Source organism: Hipposideros armiger, unplaced genomic scaffold (genome assembly GCF_001890085.2).
Source record: "Hipposideros armiger isolate ML-2016 unplaced genomic scaffold, ASM189008v1 scaffold_113, whole genome shotgun sequence".
Lineage (NCBI taxonomy): Eukaryota > Metazoa > Chordata > Mammalia > Chiroptera > Hipposideridae > Hipposideros > Hipposideros armiger.
This window is the reverse complement of record NW_017731463.1, coordinates 1,633,013-1,653,499: the sequence shown is the minus strand read 5'-3', so window position 1 is coordinate 1,653,499 and position 20,487 is coordinate 1,633,013. Positions and strand designations below refer to the sequence as shown.

General features: G+C 36.8%; 1 protein-coding gene across 1 annotated transcript in view; it reads left to right on the top strand.

Moving 5' to 3' along the window:
• Window positions 1-20,487, top strand: part of RGS7 (regulator of G protein signaling 7) — a 469,804-nt gene that overhangs the window by 237,337 nt on the left and 211,980 nt on the right. The window contains exon 3 of the mRNA XM_019647554.1: window positions 8,357-8,453. Within this exon, the coding sequence (XP_019503099.1) occupies window positions 8,357-8,453 (97 nt within the window). The remainder of the gene's footprint in view (window positions 1-8,356; window positions 8,454-20,487) is intronic.

Genomic DNA, 20,487 nt, shown 5'->3' with positions numbered 1-20,487 from the left:
AAAATTGAGGCTCTCTGGACCAATTCCTCGTCGTCCATGCACCAGATAGTAAAATAGCAAAGATCTCATCATCAAAACATTTAGAGTCTAAAGGCAATGACAAATAGGTATAGAATTAACTTATACATTGTCATGTAAAGGAATGTAGGAGTAAATATAAAAAAATTGCAAATAAAGTTCAAAAGTAGCTATGATTATATTTAGTTGGGATGAGAGAAACTGGGGAAGTGATCAGGAAAGACTCTGGTAAGAAAGTAAACTTTAAAATGATCCTGAAAGTATAGCTGGATTTTCCCAGACAGTTGGAAAAGGGAAGGACACAACTGGCAGAAGGAATAGTATGTGAGAAGGTGAAGCAGTGAGCGATTGCTGAGCGTGTTTGCAGCATGAGGTATAGTGCTGAGAGTGGCAAATTAGAAGGCTGGAGTGACTGGTCTGCAAGGATCTCACTGTGGTGAAATTTGAACGGTCGTTTAACTTATAGAGACTTCAGGGGGTTGTCAGATCAATCAAAATCTAAACACAAGGTGAACTATTCAGGCTTGTTCCTGAGTTGATGCTGGGATTCTTCAATTGAGTGGGTTGTTGTGGGTGCCAACAGAAGACATTTGATGTGGATGCAAATAGGGCTCCATTACAGAGAGAGTATCAAGCGGGCTCTACATGAGCTAAGTTGAAGACAAAGGTGGAAATGGGTTCAAGAATCACTAAAGAGGCAGCTTTCAAAGAGGTTAAATTAGGATGTGGGGGCAGAAGGAGAAAGATGCTAGGGAAGAGTCTTGCGCATTCCCAATTTAGGAAGCTAAAGATAAAGCAACTGATTTAGGTGTTGGTGTGTTCTGCAGCCTCCCTCCCTTTTCCTCTTGATCCTGCCCACCATCTAGGCTCAGCATATTCGTATTGTCCCTTGAACGCTTCCCCCAGTATTTTAGGAGGCACTGACAACGGTCCCACTTGAACTCTGATATTAGCCATTAGGCTCCTTTTGAAAGTTAAACAAGTGACACCCAAGAGGAACAAAATACCCTGAAAATCTGTTTCTTTGTCATATATGTTTAACTCCCTTGACATTTTCTACTTTATGGGCAAATACTACCGTGGCCAAAAATTACACGTCAGTTAGCCAAGTGGCTTATTTGATCATGATATTTCCTTATTCTTCTCTTATACCTGTGAAAATTCCTCCAGTTTGCTTGTCTGTCCCATAGTTCTTTTCTGCATCACTTTTTGTCCTCCTTTGGCTTTCTCTCATTATTTGGCAGCTTCNACACACACACACACACACACACTGCTTCTCCTACATTTTTTTCTGTTATACAACTCTATTCTTCTGTCTTTCAATAGGTTTTTCATATTAAATAAAGCTATGGTGAACACCATTGTTTTGTCTGTCGCCACCCCTTCCATTGGCCCCTCCCTATTCTCCCAGCTTTTATAAAGCAGAGTTTTGGCCCCAAATCCAGGTGTAGGAATGAGAGGGAGAAGCAATTTCTCTTTAGGTTCCTTAACTATAAACTATAAAGATCAGAGGGTAAAGACAGCCATGTTTCCTGCTCTGTGCTTCGGAGAACTAAGAGAAGCTCGGGGCCTGGAAGAAAACGAAGGCAGACACAAGGAGAGGAGCCAAGATGGAGGGCACAGAGCATGCCCTGAAGGGCAGCTGGGCCACGCATATTCTGATCTTTGGGTTACGTAAAACATCCCACAATGCTGTCAGCATATTTCCTTGTTTGTGACAATTTAAGTCGGGATTCTGTCACTTGTAACCTAAGTAAGTCCTAACAAATACAAAGAGCATAGTTTTTTATTTATCTATTTATTTAAAGTAGAAGTGATATTCCTTGAGATGGAGGAGAGATGTGCTTTATTTAAAAACAGATGAAACTAACATCCATAAATTAGAAAAAACTCTTCTGCTTTACTTCTCTAAAATTACAAAAGGATAAAATCCCTAGTTTCCAAATTTTGAAAAAATAAATCTATATTCAAGATGAAGTAGGACAGATTTGCATGTACCTAGATTTTGCAAGTTTGTGTTTTTTTGTCATAAGCACTTTAGTGATATAGTTCTCACTTAAAATGATGGTTACATACAATAATTTGAAAGTATGTGCATGTAGGAAAAAAAATTATCCAATATGCCCTTACAGTCTGTCATTTATATTTCTAAATGCCTGTGTGTAAAGGTGGATTAAAATAAGAAGTCAGAAAACTTTCTTTGAACTTTTGATTTATTCATTTCTTTTTAAGAACTACAGAGTACAAAATGTAATGAACTTACTTCATACAAATGTTTCACTTACAGTCAGGGTGTCTCTGTAAAGTTATTGGGTTAATGAAATCAATATTACTGATATTATGATAAAAGTTCTGGCAAATATAGCTACTAGTAAATTTAATTAAACTCCCATCATTGTTTAGAACATTAGGGAACTAGAAAGGTTTCAAGGCAGTGATTTTCTTTTCATCAGTATGTGGGAGTTCCCTGTCTGGTGCGCCCCTCTTGAATAATTCGTAACTCTTCTCAAAGACAGACCTGTATAATATGCTCTTTCATTCTGCCAAGTGTTTGGGTTGAGACTGTTTAACCTGAGCATGTTTGAAATACGTCACACACATTGAAGTTAACATCTAAACTAGTTCACTGAAAGGCTAATTATGAATTCCTGGAAAAAGAGCCCCTTTCATCTTGAGAGCTTACACATGAACATGAACTTGAGTGTCACATCTACAAGCAGGAACAGCCTCATAAACAGTCACTGATTTATCCTCATGTTTTGAAGGAAGAAATTCCTCTAATAAACATGAGGGAGATTCTCTGTATCAAATGAAACAGAAATAATAAGAATGTTTTAGCTTATGATACATTAAGCTCTTCTTGTCCACTGTTTTTTGACTCAGCCTGTTAGTTTTCATCAAATGTTAGATAAAAAGAAAAATAAAATATTTCAAACATCTGAAGATGAAATCTTAAATCAATTTAACTTGGAGTTTTGCTTTGAGTCTCTCAGAAAATAAAATATGTGCCATAAATTAAAATTCAATGTCTCCCCATTTTTGTTTGTTTGTTTTGGGCTTCCTTTATGGGCCAGTACTTGATTTATTAGCAATACAAGAATGGGTAAGATGAGATTTCTTTCCTCTAGAAGTTCACATCTAAGGGAAACAGATAGTTATAAGATTGTAACAGTGGGCTGGCTGAGTGGCTCAGTTGGTTAAGAGCTCGCTCAAGAGTTTGAGCTCTGAGTAACAGCGGTTCAAGTCCTGGCCCGAGCTGAGCAGCCACTGAGCTGCCAACAGGTGGCAGGATGGCTCAGCTGAAAAAAAAAAAAAGATAGTAACAGTAACTGAAATGTGAAGGGTATAAAAAAGGTATACCTCCATAATAGAGGTATAAAAATTTTTGAGCTAGTTGAGTCATAGATATTCTCAAAACTGCTTTGCAAAAAATAATTGTTTTACTCTTTTCACACACAGAGAATTGATTTTCAGAGAAAACAGGTTACTTTTGCAAAAAGTATTTAATCTCAGTTCAATTCTATTTTTTGATCCTCTAATAAACTTTAAGAGGCAAATTCATCAAAAATACATGAGAGGAGACATTTTCATTATGTCAAAAATGGATGCAATCTCATTTCTCCCTGTCTTCTAAATATTATTTTTTTCATAGTTTGTATAGTTCTTACTTATATGCAAAAATCATTCTTCCTGATATTTCTTCTAATCAAATCCCCTGACTTTCAGAGGACAACACAAACCCAGTCTTCCATAAGAAATCTAAGAGAGAGCTTGTACATAAATATCTCTGTCTATTATGTGATTGAAAATTTATTGCTTCTAATAAATACTTGGCATTTGCCCACATGTGTCTTTGTCAACTGGATTATAAAAGATTGAAAGCGCCTGTGGCTTTCTAGTACAGTGATGAGGGAAGAAAGTTATATTGATTATGATAATGATGATGACAATGATGAGAGAATTATGGTAAACATTTAATTAGCATTGTTTCATTCATCATTGCCTGTAATATGTACTTATTATTATTATTAATTTCATCTTACAGATAAAAAAATAACTGAGTCTTAGAGTTATAAAGTAGCTTATCTGTTTCACTCTACTATTTGCATTGAAATTAAAATGTGCTCCCAGTTGGAAGCAAATACATTTGTAAAAGGTCCTGTTGAATTTTATAGGTTCATCTATTTTTCTGATAGGGAATAGTCTCTTTCAGCTAAGTTATAAGACTTATCCAGTTCTGACACCGATGATTTTTTCCAGACTTCAGTAATTTTTTAGCTAGGAGAAATAGTACAGATCATCTGCTTCTTATTCAAAGGGTAAAGAAAATAAGACTCACAGAAAGCCTCAGTTACTTGAGGCATATCCATCTCTCCTGTTCATAATCCTATGTCCTGTTATCCCAGTCTCAGCTTCCTCATCCTCAAAAAAAGGGGTATGAGAGGTAATCACACTCTAACCCTTTATAACTCAATGGCATCCTTATGAAGATAGATGACAGATGGGTAGATAGATGATAGATAATAGATGATAGACAAATAGATGATAAATAAAAGACAGCTGATAGATAATAGATAAATAGATGATAGATAATAGATGACAGGTAGATATTGTAGATAGATGATAGATAGATAGATAGATAGATAGATAGATAGATAGATAGATAGATAGATCTTCTTTTGGGATGCTTAAGATATCTGAGCCTTTGGCCTTAAATTGTCCCAAAGAGTTTTAACGTGTATCAGAGTTACTTTTTCTAGTTTCTCATTCTTTGCTGTCTAGTTTTCTCTATTATTATAGTTTGTCTGCTTGTAGAATTCTCCTTCTCATCCAGCTATTGCTCATAATGAGAAAGCAGATGACAAGCATGTTAAACGCATGCTTAATACCAAAATAGAGCCTGAGTGAATGCTTAAGGGAACATTGGTAAATAACATAGTTGTATTTTTTTATGTGGCTTTTGTGACTGATTTTAGCTTCTAAAAATGAGGTGTTATTTTTGCCTTTGTCTTTGCTTTTGTTTTTTGTTTTGTTTTGCTCATTCTAGGCCATGGTAAATTTCATGAATAAATCACATCTGAATAAAGATAAAATCAGTTGAACACATTCCCAGGATCACATTTCCAGCCTAGAACTGAAATCCTATTTTTATATGGGGTTTAAAACTTTTCTGTTGTGAAACTGATGGCTCTGAAAAATTGAAGATTTTTAAAAACAAACCACAAAGGTCACTTTCAATTCCCAGATTTCTAATCTCACTCCTTTGTGATCCAATGAACTGAGAGGTGGTATGACTTTGCAGAGAAAACACCTCTACTCATCATGGTGCACCCCAATTCAGCCCCCAACCAAAAGTGACTGTTGCCACATCCTGGGGTGCAGAGGTGATTAAGTGGGAGTCAGAGAGGTTCCCATGTCTGTCTAATCCAGCCTGGTTTAAGCCATTAAGCTGATAATACCAGGGTTTGTGGGCTGATACTGGACAAGGGAAAGCAGCTTATTCGTCATTTCTGAACATTGTGTCAGGTAAATGAAGAGCAAACAGTGACAAAATAAAAAGCCATAATGATGTACCTTTTTAAATGTATCTATAGTTAAATGAGATCTTTATTATATGAAAAGAACTAGGTATCTGGTGATTGTTGGGGTCTTTCAGGGGCTTGATAAAACAACAACAAACAACTTTCTTTTCTTTCCTACTGAATTTTGAACCAATTGAGAATCACAACCAAAGAGTCAGGCAGATAGGGGGTCACAGTATCACCTTGATTGCTGATAAAGCTATTACTGAAGAGTGTTCACAAAGCTTCAATCCTGAAACCCAGTTCCCAACAGACTTGCTCACCCACTAGGGCAGCCTTGTTCATATCAGCAGCATTGGATGTGGGTTTCCCTGGGATGGGTCCTGCAGGCCAATTCCTCATTCCCAATTCTTCTACCTGATAAGTCAGCTTAGCTCCCCTGGAGTGGCGGTAAGAGGCAGAAGAATTAGGCTAACAGTGCTCTCTCCCCATGAAAAAGCAGCTTGAAGAACGGAGAATAAGCATCTCCAAGTGTCAGGGGTGTGCATGGACGTTTGAAGTTCAATACTCTTTGCCTATCTACATACTGCACTTTATGTATGTTGTTTATTTAACCTTAAAATAGTTTACCACATCTCAGTCTCAAGCCAATCTCATGAATGTTGTAAGGAGTTCTTATAAATATTATTATCACAATTTTACAAATGAGGAAACTAAGTCTTAGAGAGGGTACTTAACTTGCTCAGATAACATGAATGATAATGAGAAGGGCTTAGAGTCAAATGCGGACCTATCTTACTCTAAAACCCATCCTTCCCACATCCCCAGTTACTTCTCGTGCTAATAAATTTGATAGTACTCAATCAGGCAAATAAGATTTCTTAGTTGAAAACCATTCTGAAACTGCACTGATGGGAATTTGATAGGTAATTCATTGATATACGTTTTAGACTGTGATTTTTTAACTTCTTATTTGAAATAATCTTAGATTTATAGAAAAAGATGCAAAAATAGTACAGAAAATTCCCGTATGCCCTTTAACTCAATGTTAACATTGAGTTAATGTTACCTTAATATTAACATTGAGTTAATGTTACCTTAATGTTAACATTTTATGTAGTTATAGCATAATTATCAAAAACAGGAAGTTGACATTGGTATAACACTATTAACTAAATTATAAACCCAACTCAAATTTTGCCATTGTTTTCAATATTAACTGTGAATTTTTTGAAGACAGGAACTGTATTATATTTATTTTCATATCCATAGTGCCCAGTGGTGAGTCTGATCTAGAGTTAGTGATCAGTGATTGTTTGTGGAATGAGTAAATGAATGAATGGGTATTGAGTTTCATACTAAAACTTGTGTATGTTTGTGTGTATATGCATTCCACAGAGTTAGAAGCACATGAAGAGAGTCTGAGGCTATCATTTGAATGAATGTTATTCAGAATTGAGTTCGACAGTAGATTCTATAGCACATCCCTTTAAAACTACAAAAAATTTCAAAAGCAAAAGCAAATGTGCTAATTAGATTGAAAGAAAAATATATACAATGGAATTTGATAAATGGGCCGAAGGCTATGGTGTTACATTCATTTTTATGTGTGTATGTGTGTGTGTGTGTCTGTGTGCATGTGTATGTGTCTCTGTGTGTGTGTTTGTGTGTGTGTGTATGTGTGTGTGTGTGTGTCTGTGTGCATGTGTGTCTGTGTGTGTGTGTCTCTGTGTGTGTGCGCATCTCTGTATCTGTGTGTGTGTGTGTCTGTGTGCCTGTGTGTGTGTGTGTATTTCATATCACACTTCAGTAAATGTCTGGAGAAGAGAAGCAGCAGTTGCTAGCCATCAGTCTTGTATTGCTAAGCAGGTTTTAGAAGCTTATCCTAAACCAAAACATAGACACTCTCTTGCTTGAAGAGAAAATCCAAACAGATGTTTTTAGGGTTTCTATTTTCTTTCTTGAACTTATTGATAAGTTCAGTAGAGATAATAATATTAATGAAGTATGAATTTTGCTGTGACAATGATTTCTGACACTTCAGAAATAAGCACTGTTTTAGCTCAAACTTTATAATCAAAGAATGTAAAACTAGAAGAAAGGTATTATTATTATTATTATTATTATTATTATTATTATTAAATTGGGGAATTGGGGGATGGGAACAGCACTGGGGAATTGGGGGAAGGGGAACAGACAAGTTGCTGTCGTTTTGTTCTTCAGTCTAGTTGTGGAGGACGTCGCTTCACTGGCCCAAGTTGGCACCATCATTGCGCTCTTCTCTGGAGAGGTAGATCAGTCTCCAGCTTCTGGACGGCCGCTCACGGCAGCTGCTGGCTGCTCACGCTGGCTGCTGGCTACACACAGTAGCCCATGGCAACCCACTGCAGCAGGGGCTACAGCCTACGCTGTCTCCAGCGACTCATGGCAGCCCAGCTCCAAGTTGAGCTGTTGTTCAGCATCTTAGCTGTGGAGGGCAATGTCACTGGCCCTCATATGTGGGATCCGAACTGGGGTCCTCTAGCGTCCCAAGCCAGCTCTTAACCAACGCGCCACTCGGCTGGCCCAAGAAAGGTATTAATGAAAGCACAAAGTTTATGTTAGTAACTTACTGGACCCCAAAATGGCCACTTTTCTTGCTGTTTTCTCCATCTTCTTTTAACCAAACTGAACATATTAATGTGACAAAGTCTAGCAAGGCAAAAATATGACATTATTCTTAGTTGGGCAAAACTGGTATACACAATTGTTATGAGAACTGATTTTTCTCAAAAGTTCAACGTTTGAAAGGTTTTAATTATGTTGTTGTTATTTAGATGGAAGACGTCATAGCACGCATGCAAGATGAAAAAAATGGAATTCCTATTCGTACTGTCAAAAGCTTTCTCTCCAAGATACCTAGCGTCTTCTCTGGTAAGTTTGCATTCAGTATAGCTCTATTTTGTCCAGCGTTTTTCGTAGAACTATTTAAAATTTATTCTAACTGTTCACCATGAAACCCTCTAACTCATTCTTCAATAACTACTTATAAAATGCCTATGCCTAATTCAACATCATGTTGGACACTTGACATGATAGTAAAACAAAGCAAAAAAGCAAAAATCTTGACCCAACTCTCAACTAGTTTCAAAGACATAATGAACAAAATGTGAAACAACAGAAAACAATATGAAAATAAAAATGTATGAAGCAATGTCATGTAGACAATATATAGAAGTTAGGAGGGTGAAAAGAATCAATGAGGAGTCAGAAAAAGGTTCCTGAAAAATCTGTGATGAGCTGAGTTTGAAAAAGGAGGGGTCATATCAGCTTCAAGATCATTACCGCCATCAGCTGTGAGTGCAGAACTGGGAGTAACCAAACTGCAGAAAACAGGGTAGATAGACAGGGACGAATACAGTTGAGTTAGATTATGAGGGTCTTTGATAGCCAACCAAAAGAATCTAATTCTGATACATGGGGGACTATGGAGACATTTAAAACTTTTTACAGAGAATGTTATGATGAAAGTGTTCAGGCTAAACTGGTATTCAAGGAAGGCCATTGTCTCTGCCATAGATATAAGGCTCTTGCAGGAATAGTTTGCATGCCAAGATTCTGATATGTGGTAGGAAGGAATAGAGAGGAAAAAGCATGAGGATTTGTGCATGACTGCATATGAAGATGAAAGAGGATATGACACAACAGTTTTTGGTGTTTATTTTTTAATTGGGTGACTGTAAGATAAAGGAATCGTTATTAGATATAGGAAAAGCCCACAAGCTTGATTGGCAGTGACTAGAGAAGCCCAAGAGGGAATGAATGCATAATAAGTTAGAAAGCTGTTCCTGGGCTCCATGAGGCAGTGAAGGGCCATGCTGGGGACTCAGGGATGCTGGGGCCTGGGCTAGCAAGGCTAAGAGAAGAGGTGAGGAAAGACAAACCAAAGCCTCGTCAGCAAGTGACAAGTGACGGGAGTAAGGAGCCTGGTGCCGAGCACATGGAGGGGCTGTGGGTGACAGGATTCATGAACAGAGTGGCGATGCTTCCTCATGAACAAGGACCAGAAGAAAACCAGTGATCAGGGAGCCTTCCGCCTTGGTGAGAGGGTAATAATTAGGACCAGAGTACAAATAACCAGATCTTAGGGCCGGGAGGTGAGTTCTGTTTGTAGAGGTTAAAAATGTCAGCTGTGGTAGCAGAGCTGTTCAAACAATTTCACATTATAATCAGACCTTCAACCAAGAACCCGAATTCCTTGTCCTTACCTTCCAAAAGAAATAACGCTATGAGGTTTGGGTAGAATGACAAAGAAGCCTGCAGAGCAGGCAGAGACATGATTATTTACAGACTTTTTTTTTTTTACACCTTTTGCAAAGTTTCCATCAAGGATATTTACTTCCTGTTCTCTGAATTGCTTATGACAGCATCCATGAAATGCATTTGTCCTATAATAGAATACTAAGAAACTTTTGTCTTTGAAGATAAACTTGACTTTTTCCTTTTTAAAAACAATTAGATATGTGCAACCTGTATTTTCCTTTTCCTGTTTTCTCTAGTTTCTAGGAAGTTCAGTGCTAAATTTAACATTTCATTTGTATTTTCTCACCTGACTCATCCCTGACATATGTACCTTCCTTTTTCTTCTACTTGGTTTTTTTTTGTCTGTCTTTTATTGCTGTTGTTGTTTTAATTTGGTGTGTAGGAGGAGGGGAGAGGAGAGAGAGAGAGAGAGAGGGAGAGAGAGAGAGACAGAGAGAGAGAGAAAAGGAGGGAGGGAGAGAGAGGAAAGATAATAGTATAAATTGCTTCAAGTCATGTTTTGGAGTAGATAAGGAATAAATCTGGAAGAATCTGAGAAGTGTCTGCTGTGTGTTAAGGGGTCATTTTCCCCAGGAACCTCACCTTTCAAGGGGAGCTATAGCTTGCCTTTGAACTGAAGCTCTCCATCACAATATAAAATGAAAGATGAAGTTCAAACATTACTGCATGAGATTTTCATAAAAGTGTTCGTGCAGTTTTTATGCAATCATATCCTCGAATTGGAAAAACATAACTATAAGGCTAAAAATATAATATTTGCAGATTTTGCTGAAGATTTTCTCTGAATGAAACAAACCTACAAGTCTTATTCCTACATAAGCACTGTTGCTCTAGAATTCATATCCTGTATCTTACAATGTTTATTCATCTTTCATCTGAAAACCTTTGGTAAAGCACACTAAGACACTTTTGTATCAGTTGAAAATCCTTTGTATTTAAGCCCTAAATGGAAGCAGAATACAGATCCAAGTTCAGATGGAACACACAAGTTTATGAATAAAAGAGAAAATATTTATTTTCCATTTTTCATGGCATTTGATCAATCTCTGATATTATTTTACAACTATAACATTTATCTTAGCTACATGCTTATTTGAATGAATTAAAACTGATAACAGAGGTTTTCAGTTGCTTAACAAGATGTTAAAATGGGGGGGGCATTGGTGATTTATTTCTAGAAAATACATTGCAATAACATTGAATATTATTTGGATATAGATTTTTTTATTCACAATCATGGATGCTGTAAAGGGTTTAAGCATATAAACCCAAAATAAATAGGCTTTAAATCCTGATTAGAGAAAAAAAAATTGCTTCTTCAATATTTAATGTTTCAAGAGTTTGGAATCAGTCATTGGAATTTTCTTTTTAATAACAGATGTATTTTTAAAAAGGGTTTGTTATTTTTATTTTATATATTAAAATAACATTGCTTATATATAACAATTAGAATAACAATTGTGTATTATATATGACATCTTTTTTTACTTTGGAGGAAAATATTAGTAATTTGGGAGCCTACTATGTAGTTATTGGCTTTTAAAATATTAGTTTTATTTCTTACAACACTGCAAGGTAATTATTGTTTATGTCTATTTTATAGAGAAGGAAATGGAGGGTCAGAGAGTTCAAAATTTTGGCTCAATGTTGCACAGCTCACTAATATTCAAACCAAATCGGTCCAATTCAAGATCACATTCCCTTTTCCCCACCACCATGGGTTGCCCCCCTAAGTGCTGTCTTTTGCATGTGCCTGTGTTGTTTCATTAGGACAGATGTATATTCAGAACCTGAAAGATTCTGAGTACCAGGGACACTTACATTTGTCTCCACCACCCCCGCCTGCCAAATGGAAGCTCTTCGGAGCACTTGTCAAAAGGACCTGAGCTTTTGTCCTGGTTTTACCTCCAAGGACTTGCATGGCCTTAGGAAGACAGCTATAGTTTCTTCACCTCCAAAATTTGGAGGTTAAACCTAATGACCTGTAAGATTCTTTTCCACATAAATTCTGTAATTCAGAGAACTCAGAAAGGGAAAGTGCAGAAAAAGGATTACTGGAAGAGAACACAATGGACCAGACTCTCCACATGACAGCTAGAGTGATAAAGCATCAGTGGAAATCTCACTGCCTTTTCTTTCCCTCGCCAATGCCATCCGCACCTATAACTTCAATTACAAACTTTGTGCCTCTTTCCAAATGTATACCTCCAGTCCAGATCTTTTCCCTGGACTCTAGTGTATTTAGTGTGTTCAACTCCTTATGCATTGTTTCCACTTGGATGTTCCAAAGGAACCTCAAACTCAACATGTCCAAAATAAAATACATAGTCTTTTCTCGGCCATTCCCTGTTTTCTGTCTCAGGAAAGATGGCACATGCCGGAAATGCTGGAGTCACCTTGACCGCTCTTTCTGTAGCCCTTTCTTCTCATGGCAATGTCTTCAAAAAATCTGATAATTTTTTTCTTCTGGGAGGCCATCACATCGTTTGGCTTTTGACCATCCCCTCCTGTATTGCTCTAGTCCACACTGTCATCTCCACTCAACTGAACTATTGCGTTGACTGCTGACTGGTCCTGCATCCACTCAGCACTTCACCCTCTCTTTCTCCACACTGGTACTTTCAAGTTGCAAATCTGATCCATGGAAATTATTTAGTCATTTTAGGATTAAGACTAAAATCTTCAGCAGGACTCCTAGGCAGCAATGTAGTTCAGTCCCTACCTGACTGTCCAGCCAGCCTCATCGCACGTACACAGAGGCCACTTTTCATGTCTGACACTTCACCTCTTGGCATGGGTGCTTTCCACCACCGTGCTGTTTCTCCGTGTCCCCTTTGCTCAGCTTAGACCTACTCACCTCGGGTCTGCCCCAACTTCCTTTCTTAAATACACTCATAAAACTGCATTTTTTTTTTGTGGCGTACTTTATTTCATTTTGTAGTTATAAACTCATTAGTCGTAGTATTTGATTAATGTCTGTCTTCCAGACAATACTACAAATTACAACAAAATTTCATATGCTCACTTTTGTAACCCCAGCACCCAAAACACAGTCTAACAGCAGGTGTTTATTAAATATTTGTTAGATGTGTAAATAATAATTATAATTTTAGAGGAAGTATTTGCATTCATATGGATTGTCAGAGTACTTATACTATTGTGATCATGTGGCTTTGTCAATGCACATAAATTATTTGGATTTTTAAATACTTTTTGTCAAAAAAATATTCTTGCCCTTTAAATTATGTTCAAGTAAAAAAAATTTCTCTGGAATTTAATGAAATTATCTTTATTCATAATATAAGTCACATGAACAAGAACATAAGCATTAATTCTTTTGTTCCCTTAGAGTGGGACATTAGAGCTGGCTATGTCAAAGTTTCTATAGATTCTTATATTTTTAATAATAGATGAGGTCTTTATTTATTTATTTATTTATCTTTTCCCTTCTACCTTCATTTCTTTTTCAATTACAGTTGACATTCAAAATTGTTTTGCATTAGTTTCAGGTGTACAAGATAGTGGTTAGACATTTATATAATTAAAGAAGTGATCCCTGTAACTTGTACCAGCCGGGCACCATACATAGTTGTTATAATATTATTGACTGTATTCTCTATGTTGTACATCTCCATGGCTATTTTGTAACTACTATTTGTACTTCCTAATCCCTTCACCTTTTGAACCCAGCCCCCCACACCCCTCCTATCTGGCAACCATCAGTTTTTTCTCTGTGTCTATGAGTCTCTTCCTGTTTATTTTGTTCTGAGGTACCATGTATAAGTGAAATCATATGGTATTTGTCTTTCTCTATCTGATTTATTTCACTTAGTGTGTTACTCTCTAAGTCCATCCATGTTGTCACAAATTGTAAAATTACATTCTTTTTTTGTGACCTAGTGATATTCTATTGTATATATATATACCACTTTTTCTTTATCCAGTTGTCTATCAGTGGGCACCTAGGTTGCTTTCGTATCTTGTAAATAATGAACATAGGGGTGCATATATCTTTTTCAGTTAGTGTTTTGGATTTCTTCAAATAAATTCCCAGAAGTGAAGTTGCTGGATCATACAGTTATTCTACTTTTAATTTTTGGAAGAACTTCCATACTGTTTTCCATAGTGACTGAACCGATTTGCAGTTACACCAAAACTGCACAAAGGTTCCCTTTTCTCCACATCTGTGCCAACACTTCTTGTTTGTTAATTTATTGATGATAGTCACTCTGACCGGTGTGAGGTGATATCTCACTGGGGTATTAATTGCGTATCTGTGACATTTAGTGATGTCGAGCATCTTTTCATATGTCTATTGGCTATCTGTGGAGAAATGTCTATTCAGGTCCTCAGCTCATTTTTAAGTTGGATTGTTTGTATTCTTGGTGTTAGGTTGTATGAATTCTTTATAAATTTTGGATATTCTTTATCATTACTAAATATCTTCTCCCAGTAAGTAGGTTGTTTTTGCATTTGGTTGATGATTTCCTTTGCTATGCAAAAAGTTTTTGGTTTGATTAGGTCCCATTTGTTTATTTTTTCTTTTGCTTCCCTTGCCCAAGGAGATATATCAGAAAAAACTATTACTTAGAGCAATGTCAGCAAATTTATTGGCTATGTATTCTTCTAGGAGTTTTATCATTTGTGGTCTTACATTTAAATCTTTAATCCATTTTGAGTTTGTTCTTGTATATGGTGTAAGAAATTTCATCTGTTTAGGTCTAGTTTCATTTATTTGCATGTTATCTGTCCATTTTTCCCAACACAATTTATTGAAAGACTGTCTTTACCCTATTGTTTATCCTTGCCTCCTTTGTTAGAGATTAATTGGCAATATAGGCATGGGTTTATTTCTGGGCTTTTTATTGTGTTCCATGATCTATTTGTCTGGTTTTATGCCAGTACCATGCTGTTTTGATTACTGTAACATTGTAGTATAGTTTGATAGCAGGTAGTGTGATACTTCCAACTTTGATCTTCTTTCTCAAGATTGATCTGGCTATTTGGAGTCTTTTGTGGTTCCATATAAATATTAGAATTATTTATTGTAGTTGTGTAAAAAAATGGCATTGCTGTTTTGATAGGGATTGCTTTTAAATCTATAGATTGCTTTGGATAAATGAACATTTTAACCATGTTAATTCTTCCTATCTGTGAGCATGGTACATGCTTCCATTTATTGATATCTTCAGTTTCTTTCTTCATTGTCTTATAATGTTCTGAGTACAGGTCTTTTACATCTTGGTAAAATTTATTCCTAGGTGTTTTTTTTTTCCTGATGCAATTGTGAATGGTATTGATTCCTTAATTTTTCTTTCTAATAGTTTGTTATTGGGGAAAAAAACTGCAACCAATTTATGAATGTTAATTTTGTAGTCTGCTACTTTACTAATTTCATTTATTAGTTATAATAGTTTCTGGTGGGATCTTAAGTGTATATGTATATATATTATATATGTATACATATATAATATATATACATATATAGATTATATACATGTATATATATGATATATATGTATATCTCATATATATATGATCATGTCATCTGCAAATAATGACAGTTTTACTTCTTTCTTTCCAATTTCGATGTCTTTTTCTTTTATATCTTTTTTTTGTCTGATTGCTGTGTCTAGGACTTCCAATACTATGTTGAATAAAAGTGGTGAAAGTAGACATTCGTGTATTCTTCCTGATCTTAAGAAAACACTTTTATAGCTTTTCCCTGTTGAATATGTTGTTAGATGTGAGTTTGTCTTATATGGCCTTTATTAGGTTGAGACATGTTTCCTCTATCCGTACTTTGCTGAGGGTTTTGTTTTGTTTTGTTTTTTTATCATAAATGGGTGCTGAATTTTGTCAGATGCTTTTTTCTGCGAGGTGATTATATGATTTTTATCCTTCATTTTGTTTACGTGGTGTATCATGTAAATTGATATACAGATATTGAACCAACCTTGCATCCCAGGAATAAATTTAACCTGATCATGGTGTATGATCTTTTTAATATTCTGCTAAATTCAGTTTGTTCATATTTTGTTGAGGAATTTTGCACCTACGTTCCTCAGGAATATTGGGCTATAATTTTCTTTCTTTATAGTGTCTTTGTCTGATATTGGGATCAGGATAATACTGCCCTTGTAAAAATGAGCTTTGGAACCTTCCATACTCTTGAATTTTTTGAGGTAGCTTGAGGATAGGAATGAATTCTTCTTTGAATGTTTTGTAAAATTCACCTGTGAAGACATCTGGTTGAGAACTTTTGTTTGTTTGGAGTTTTTTGATTACTGATTTGATTTCATTAGTAGTAATCAGTTAGTTCGTATTTTGTTTCCTCTTGATTCAGTCTTGGAAGATTGTATGTATCTAGGAATTTATCCATTTTTTCCCACATTGTCCAATTTGTTAACATATAATTGTTCATAGTATTTTTATGTAGTTTTTTGTATTTTCGTGTTTTCAGTAGTCATGTCTCCTTTGTCATTTCTGATTTTATTATTTGGCTCCTCTCTGTTTTTTCCTTGATGAGTCTGGCTAACTGCTTACTATTTTTTTCATCTTTTCAAAGAATCAGCTCTTGCTTTCATTGATCCTTTGTATTTTTTAAGACTATTTTGTTTATTTCTGCTCCAAACTTTATTATTTCCTTCCTTCTACTCACTTTGGACTTTGTTTGTTTTTCTTTTTCTAGTTCCTTTAGGTGTAAGGGTAGATTGTTTGAGATATTTCTTGTTTCTTGAGGTAGGCCTGTATTGCCATGAATTTCTCTCTTATGACTGCTTTCAATCTCTCCTATAGATTTTGGGTTGTGTTTTCATTTTCCTTTGTTTCAAGTTATCTTTGATTTCTTCCTTGACCTCATTGTTGACCCATTCATTGTTTAGTAGCACATTATTTAACCTCCACATGTTTGTGTGTTTTTCAGTTTGTTTGTTTTTTTTTGTTATTGATTTTTAGTTTAATACCATTGTGGTTGGAGAAGATGCTTGATATTATTTCAGTCTGCTTATATTTACTGAAACATGGCCTAAAATGTGGTCTTTCTTGGAAAATGTTTCATGTGTAATTGAAAATAATGTATATTCTGCTGCATGGAGGTAAAATATTCTAAAATATTAGTTAAATCCATGTGGTCTATCTAGTGTGTCATATATGTCCACTGTTTCTTGATTTTCTGTCTGGAGGATCTATCCATTGATAACAATAAGGTATTAAAGTCCCCTATTATGATTGTAATTCTGTCAACCTCTCCCTTTATGTCCATCAATATTTGCTTTATATATTGAGGTGCTTCTATGTTGGGTGCATAAATGTTTACAAGAGTTATATCCTCTTTTTGGATTGATCCCTTTAGTATTGTAAAATGTCCTTCTTTGTCTCTTTATTTAGAGCCTTTGTTTTAAAGTTTATTTTGTCTGATATAAGTATCACTACCTCAGCTTTTTGTTTGTTTCTATTTGTGTGAAATACCTTTTTTTATCCCTTTACTGTCAGTCTGTGTGTGTCTTTTGCTCTGAAGCGGGTCTCTTGTATATAGCATATGTATGGGTCCTGTTTTCTTTTCCATTTAGCTACCCTGTGTCTCATGATTGGATCAATTAATCCATTTACATTTTAAGTGATTTTTGATAGGTATGGCATTATTGCCATTTTATTATTTATATTTATGTTTTTATTTTTTCCCCATTTTTTTAGAGAAGTCCCTTTAACATTTCTTACATTACTGGTTTGGTGATGATGAACTCCTTTAGCTTTTTCTTGCCTGGAAGATCTTTCTCTCTCCTTCAGTTTTCAATGATAGCCTTGCTGGGTAGAGTAATCTTAATTCACTTTGAATATTTTGTTCCAGTCCCTTCTGGCCTGCAAAATTTCTGTTGAGAAATCAGCTGACAGTCTTAGGGGAGCTCTCTTAGGTTCTCAATCCCTTGCTCTCTCTCTTCTTTCTGGTTCCCCTATGATGTGATATTGTTATGCTTGATGTTGTCTCAGAGGTGTCTCAAACTACCCTCATTTTAAAAATTCTTCTTTCTCTTTGCTCTTTCAATTGGGCATTTTCCATCACCTTGTCTTCAAAATTGCTGTCTCAATCCTCTGTTTCATCTAATTAGCTGTTAATTCCTTATAGTGTATTCATTTCAGTGTTTGTGTTCTTCATATCTGATTTGCTCTTTTTTATAGTTTCTATGTCATTTTTTTATGTTTCCTATCTTTTTGTTGAAGTTCTGAGTTTATCTATTCTTCCCCTAAATTCATTGAGTATCCTTATAACCATTGTTTTAAAATCTGTGTCTGGTAGATTGCTTGCCTCCATTTCATTTAGTTCTTTTTCTGGAATTTTCTCCTCTTCTTTTATTTTTGACTTTTTTTTTGTCTCCCAATTTTGACTGCCTCTGTGTTTGTTTCTATGTATTATGTAGATCTGCTATGTCTCAGCAGCCTTGGCAGAGTGGTCTTATATAAGTTGTCCTGTGGATCACAGTTTCCTTGGTCACCTCAGCTGGTGCTCCAGGAGTGTCCCTTGTGTGAATTGCACATGCCCTCCTGTGCTAGTAGAGCCTTGACTTCTCTTTGTTCATCATTGCATGGGGTTGACTCACAGGTTGACTGGCTGTGAGGTCCGGCCACGACCACAGTGGGAGCTGACCCCATGGAGCCAGTCTGCCCCAGCAGGGCTGTGGTATCTGCCAAGAGCACCCTTTGGGTGTGCCATTTGTGGAACTTATCGGCTGGAGCTCTGTTGTGGTCTGAAGTTGTGCACTGGGTATGTTGGCTCTGGGACCTCTTAGGAAGGTCTCCACTACAGACCAATGTCAGCTTCTACCTGTGCCCAGTCCAGGGCCACCTGCTATGAGCTACAAAGTGATTCAAGTTTGGCAGCTGCCTGTACTGGGCTTAGAGGTGTGTGGCAGAAACCATGCTTTAACCCAAGGCTGGATGCCACTTTCACTGGGCCTAGGGCCCAAAAAGATGCACAGGGCACACTGAGGCCAGACACTGCCTGGGCCCTGCAAAACTTGTAGAGTTTTTAAGAAAGCTTATAGTGCAGCTACCAGCTGCTGAAAGCGCTAAGGGCAGTATATAAATTGGGTGGAGTTGGGTCTCATGGAGTTACCAGGGTCAGCTGAGCAGTCTTCACCAGATTAATGCAGACTCGGATTTGGTGCCTGCCTGCCCCTGCACGATTTGTAGTGGGAGTGTTCAATGCAGAGACAATGGCGGCCTTTGTCTGAAGCCACAGATTCAGTTTCTCCCAGTATGTTCCTGGCTCCTTCTGTGCTGCTGTCTCTCCGCTGGAACTCAAGGTAAGTGCCTGTGAGCCAGTGAGTCCATGTGGGAGCGCTTTTAGAGGGCATCAACTTTCCATCTCACACGATTGATGATATCTCTGCAGATTTTCACAGCCAGATGTTGTAGGGGCTCTTCTTCCTGTTCTGGGCTGAGGATCCCAGTGTGAAGCTGGGACCCCCTCATTCCTGTTAGGGTCCTCTGAAGCTGAGATATCCCCTCCTGGTTCTCAACCATCATGGTATGTGGCCAGCCTGTTTCACATTTCCACCCCTCCTACTCGTCTCAATGTGGCTTCTTCTTTATATCCTTAGTTATAGGATTTCTGTTCAGTTAGTTTTCAGGTGGTTCTCTAGGTTGATTGTTCTATAGTTGTAATTTTGATATGGTCATGGGAGAAGGTGAGCACAGAATTCACCTACTCTACCATCTTTACTGGAACTCTTATTTGTTATTAGTAAATTATACATCCCTCAGATGCCGACTGTGTTGTGAGCATTTTGCCAGGCCTACAGATACCAAGAAGTAAGACATGGTCTCTGTCCTTGAGGAGGTCACTCTCTCTATTGAGGAAATAGATGAATAAATAGGGTGAGGTAAACCCAGAGTGTTCAGGAGTGTGTGGAATGTAACCCAGGCTTCTGAGTCAGAGACATTTCTTGGGGAAGGTGACATTCTAGAGTCATTATAAAGGATGAGCCAGAGTTAGCTAGACAGAAGGGGACCATTTGTATAAAAACTCAAAGATGTGAAAGGGCATGGTAAGCTCAGGGAACTTCAAAAGTTGCAGAGTGTCCTTAACACAAAGATGAGTCATTTGGAAAATTTAAAGAGATCTGCCTAGAGAGAAAGGCAGAAGATAAAAGTTAGAATTCAAGGCAGTAGTTAGAATCATGAAGAGTTAGATTTTTATTCTGAAAAGGGTAAGGATCATTTCACAAATTTTAAGCAGGAAAATGGTATTATAAACAATTTTTAATGGATGTTTCTCTGGGAAAAACTGTAGAGCAGAAATATCAGTTTGTTGAGAATGGAGACAAGAATAGGAGCTGTGGCTGCAAACTATAGTGGAGATTATGAAAACCTGAACCAAGATAAGGCCAGTAGGATTTATGAAAAACAATAGGATGTATAAGAAACTTCAAGGATTTAGAAGTGCCTTCATTACCAATTCAGTGTCAGGATTAAGGGTAGGTGGAAGTGAAAGGGTAGACGAATTAAGGGAGAAGGCACTGCCAACAGTTGACAAGGTCATATTTATGACCTTGAGAATTAATGCACAATGATGCCTTTCACAAATTAACCGAGAAACATAGGAGTCTCTCTCTCTCTCCCTCTCCCTCTCTCTCTCTCTCTCTCT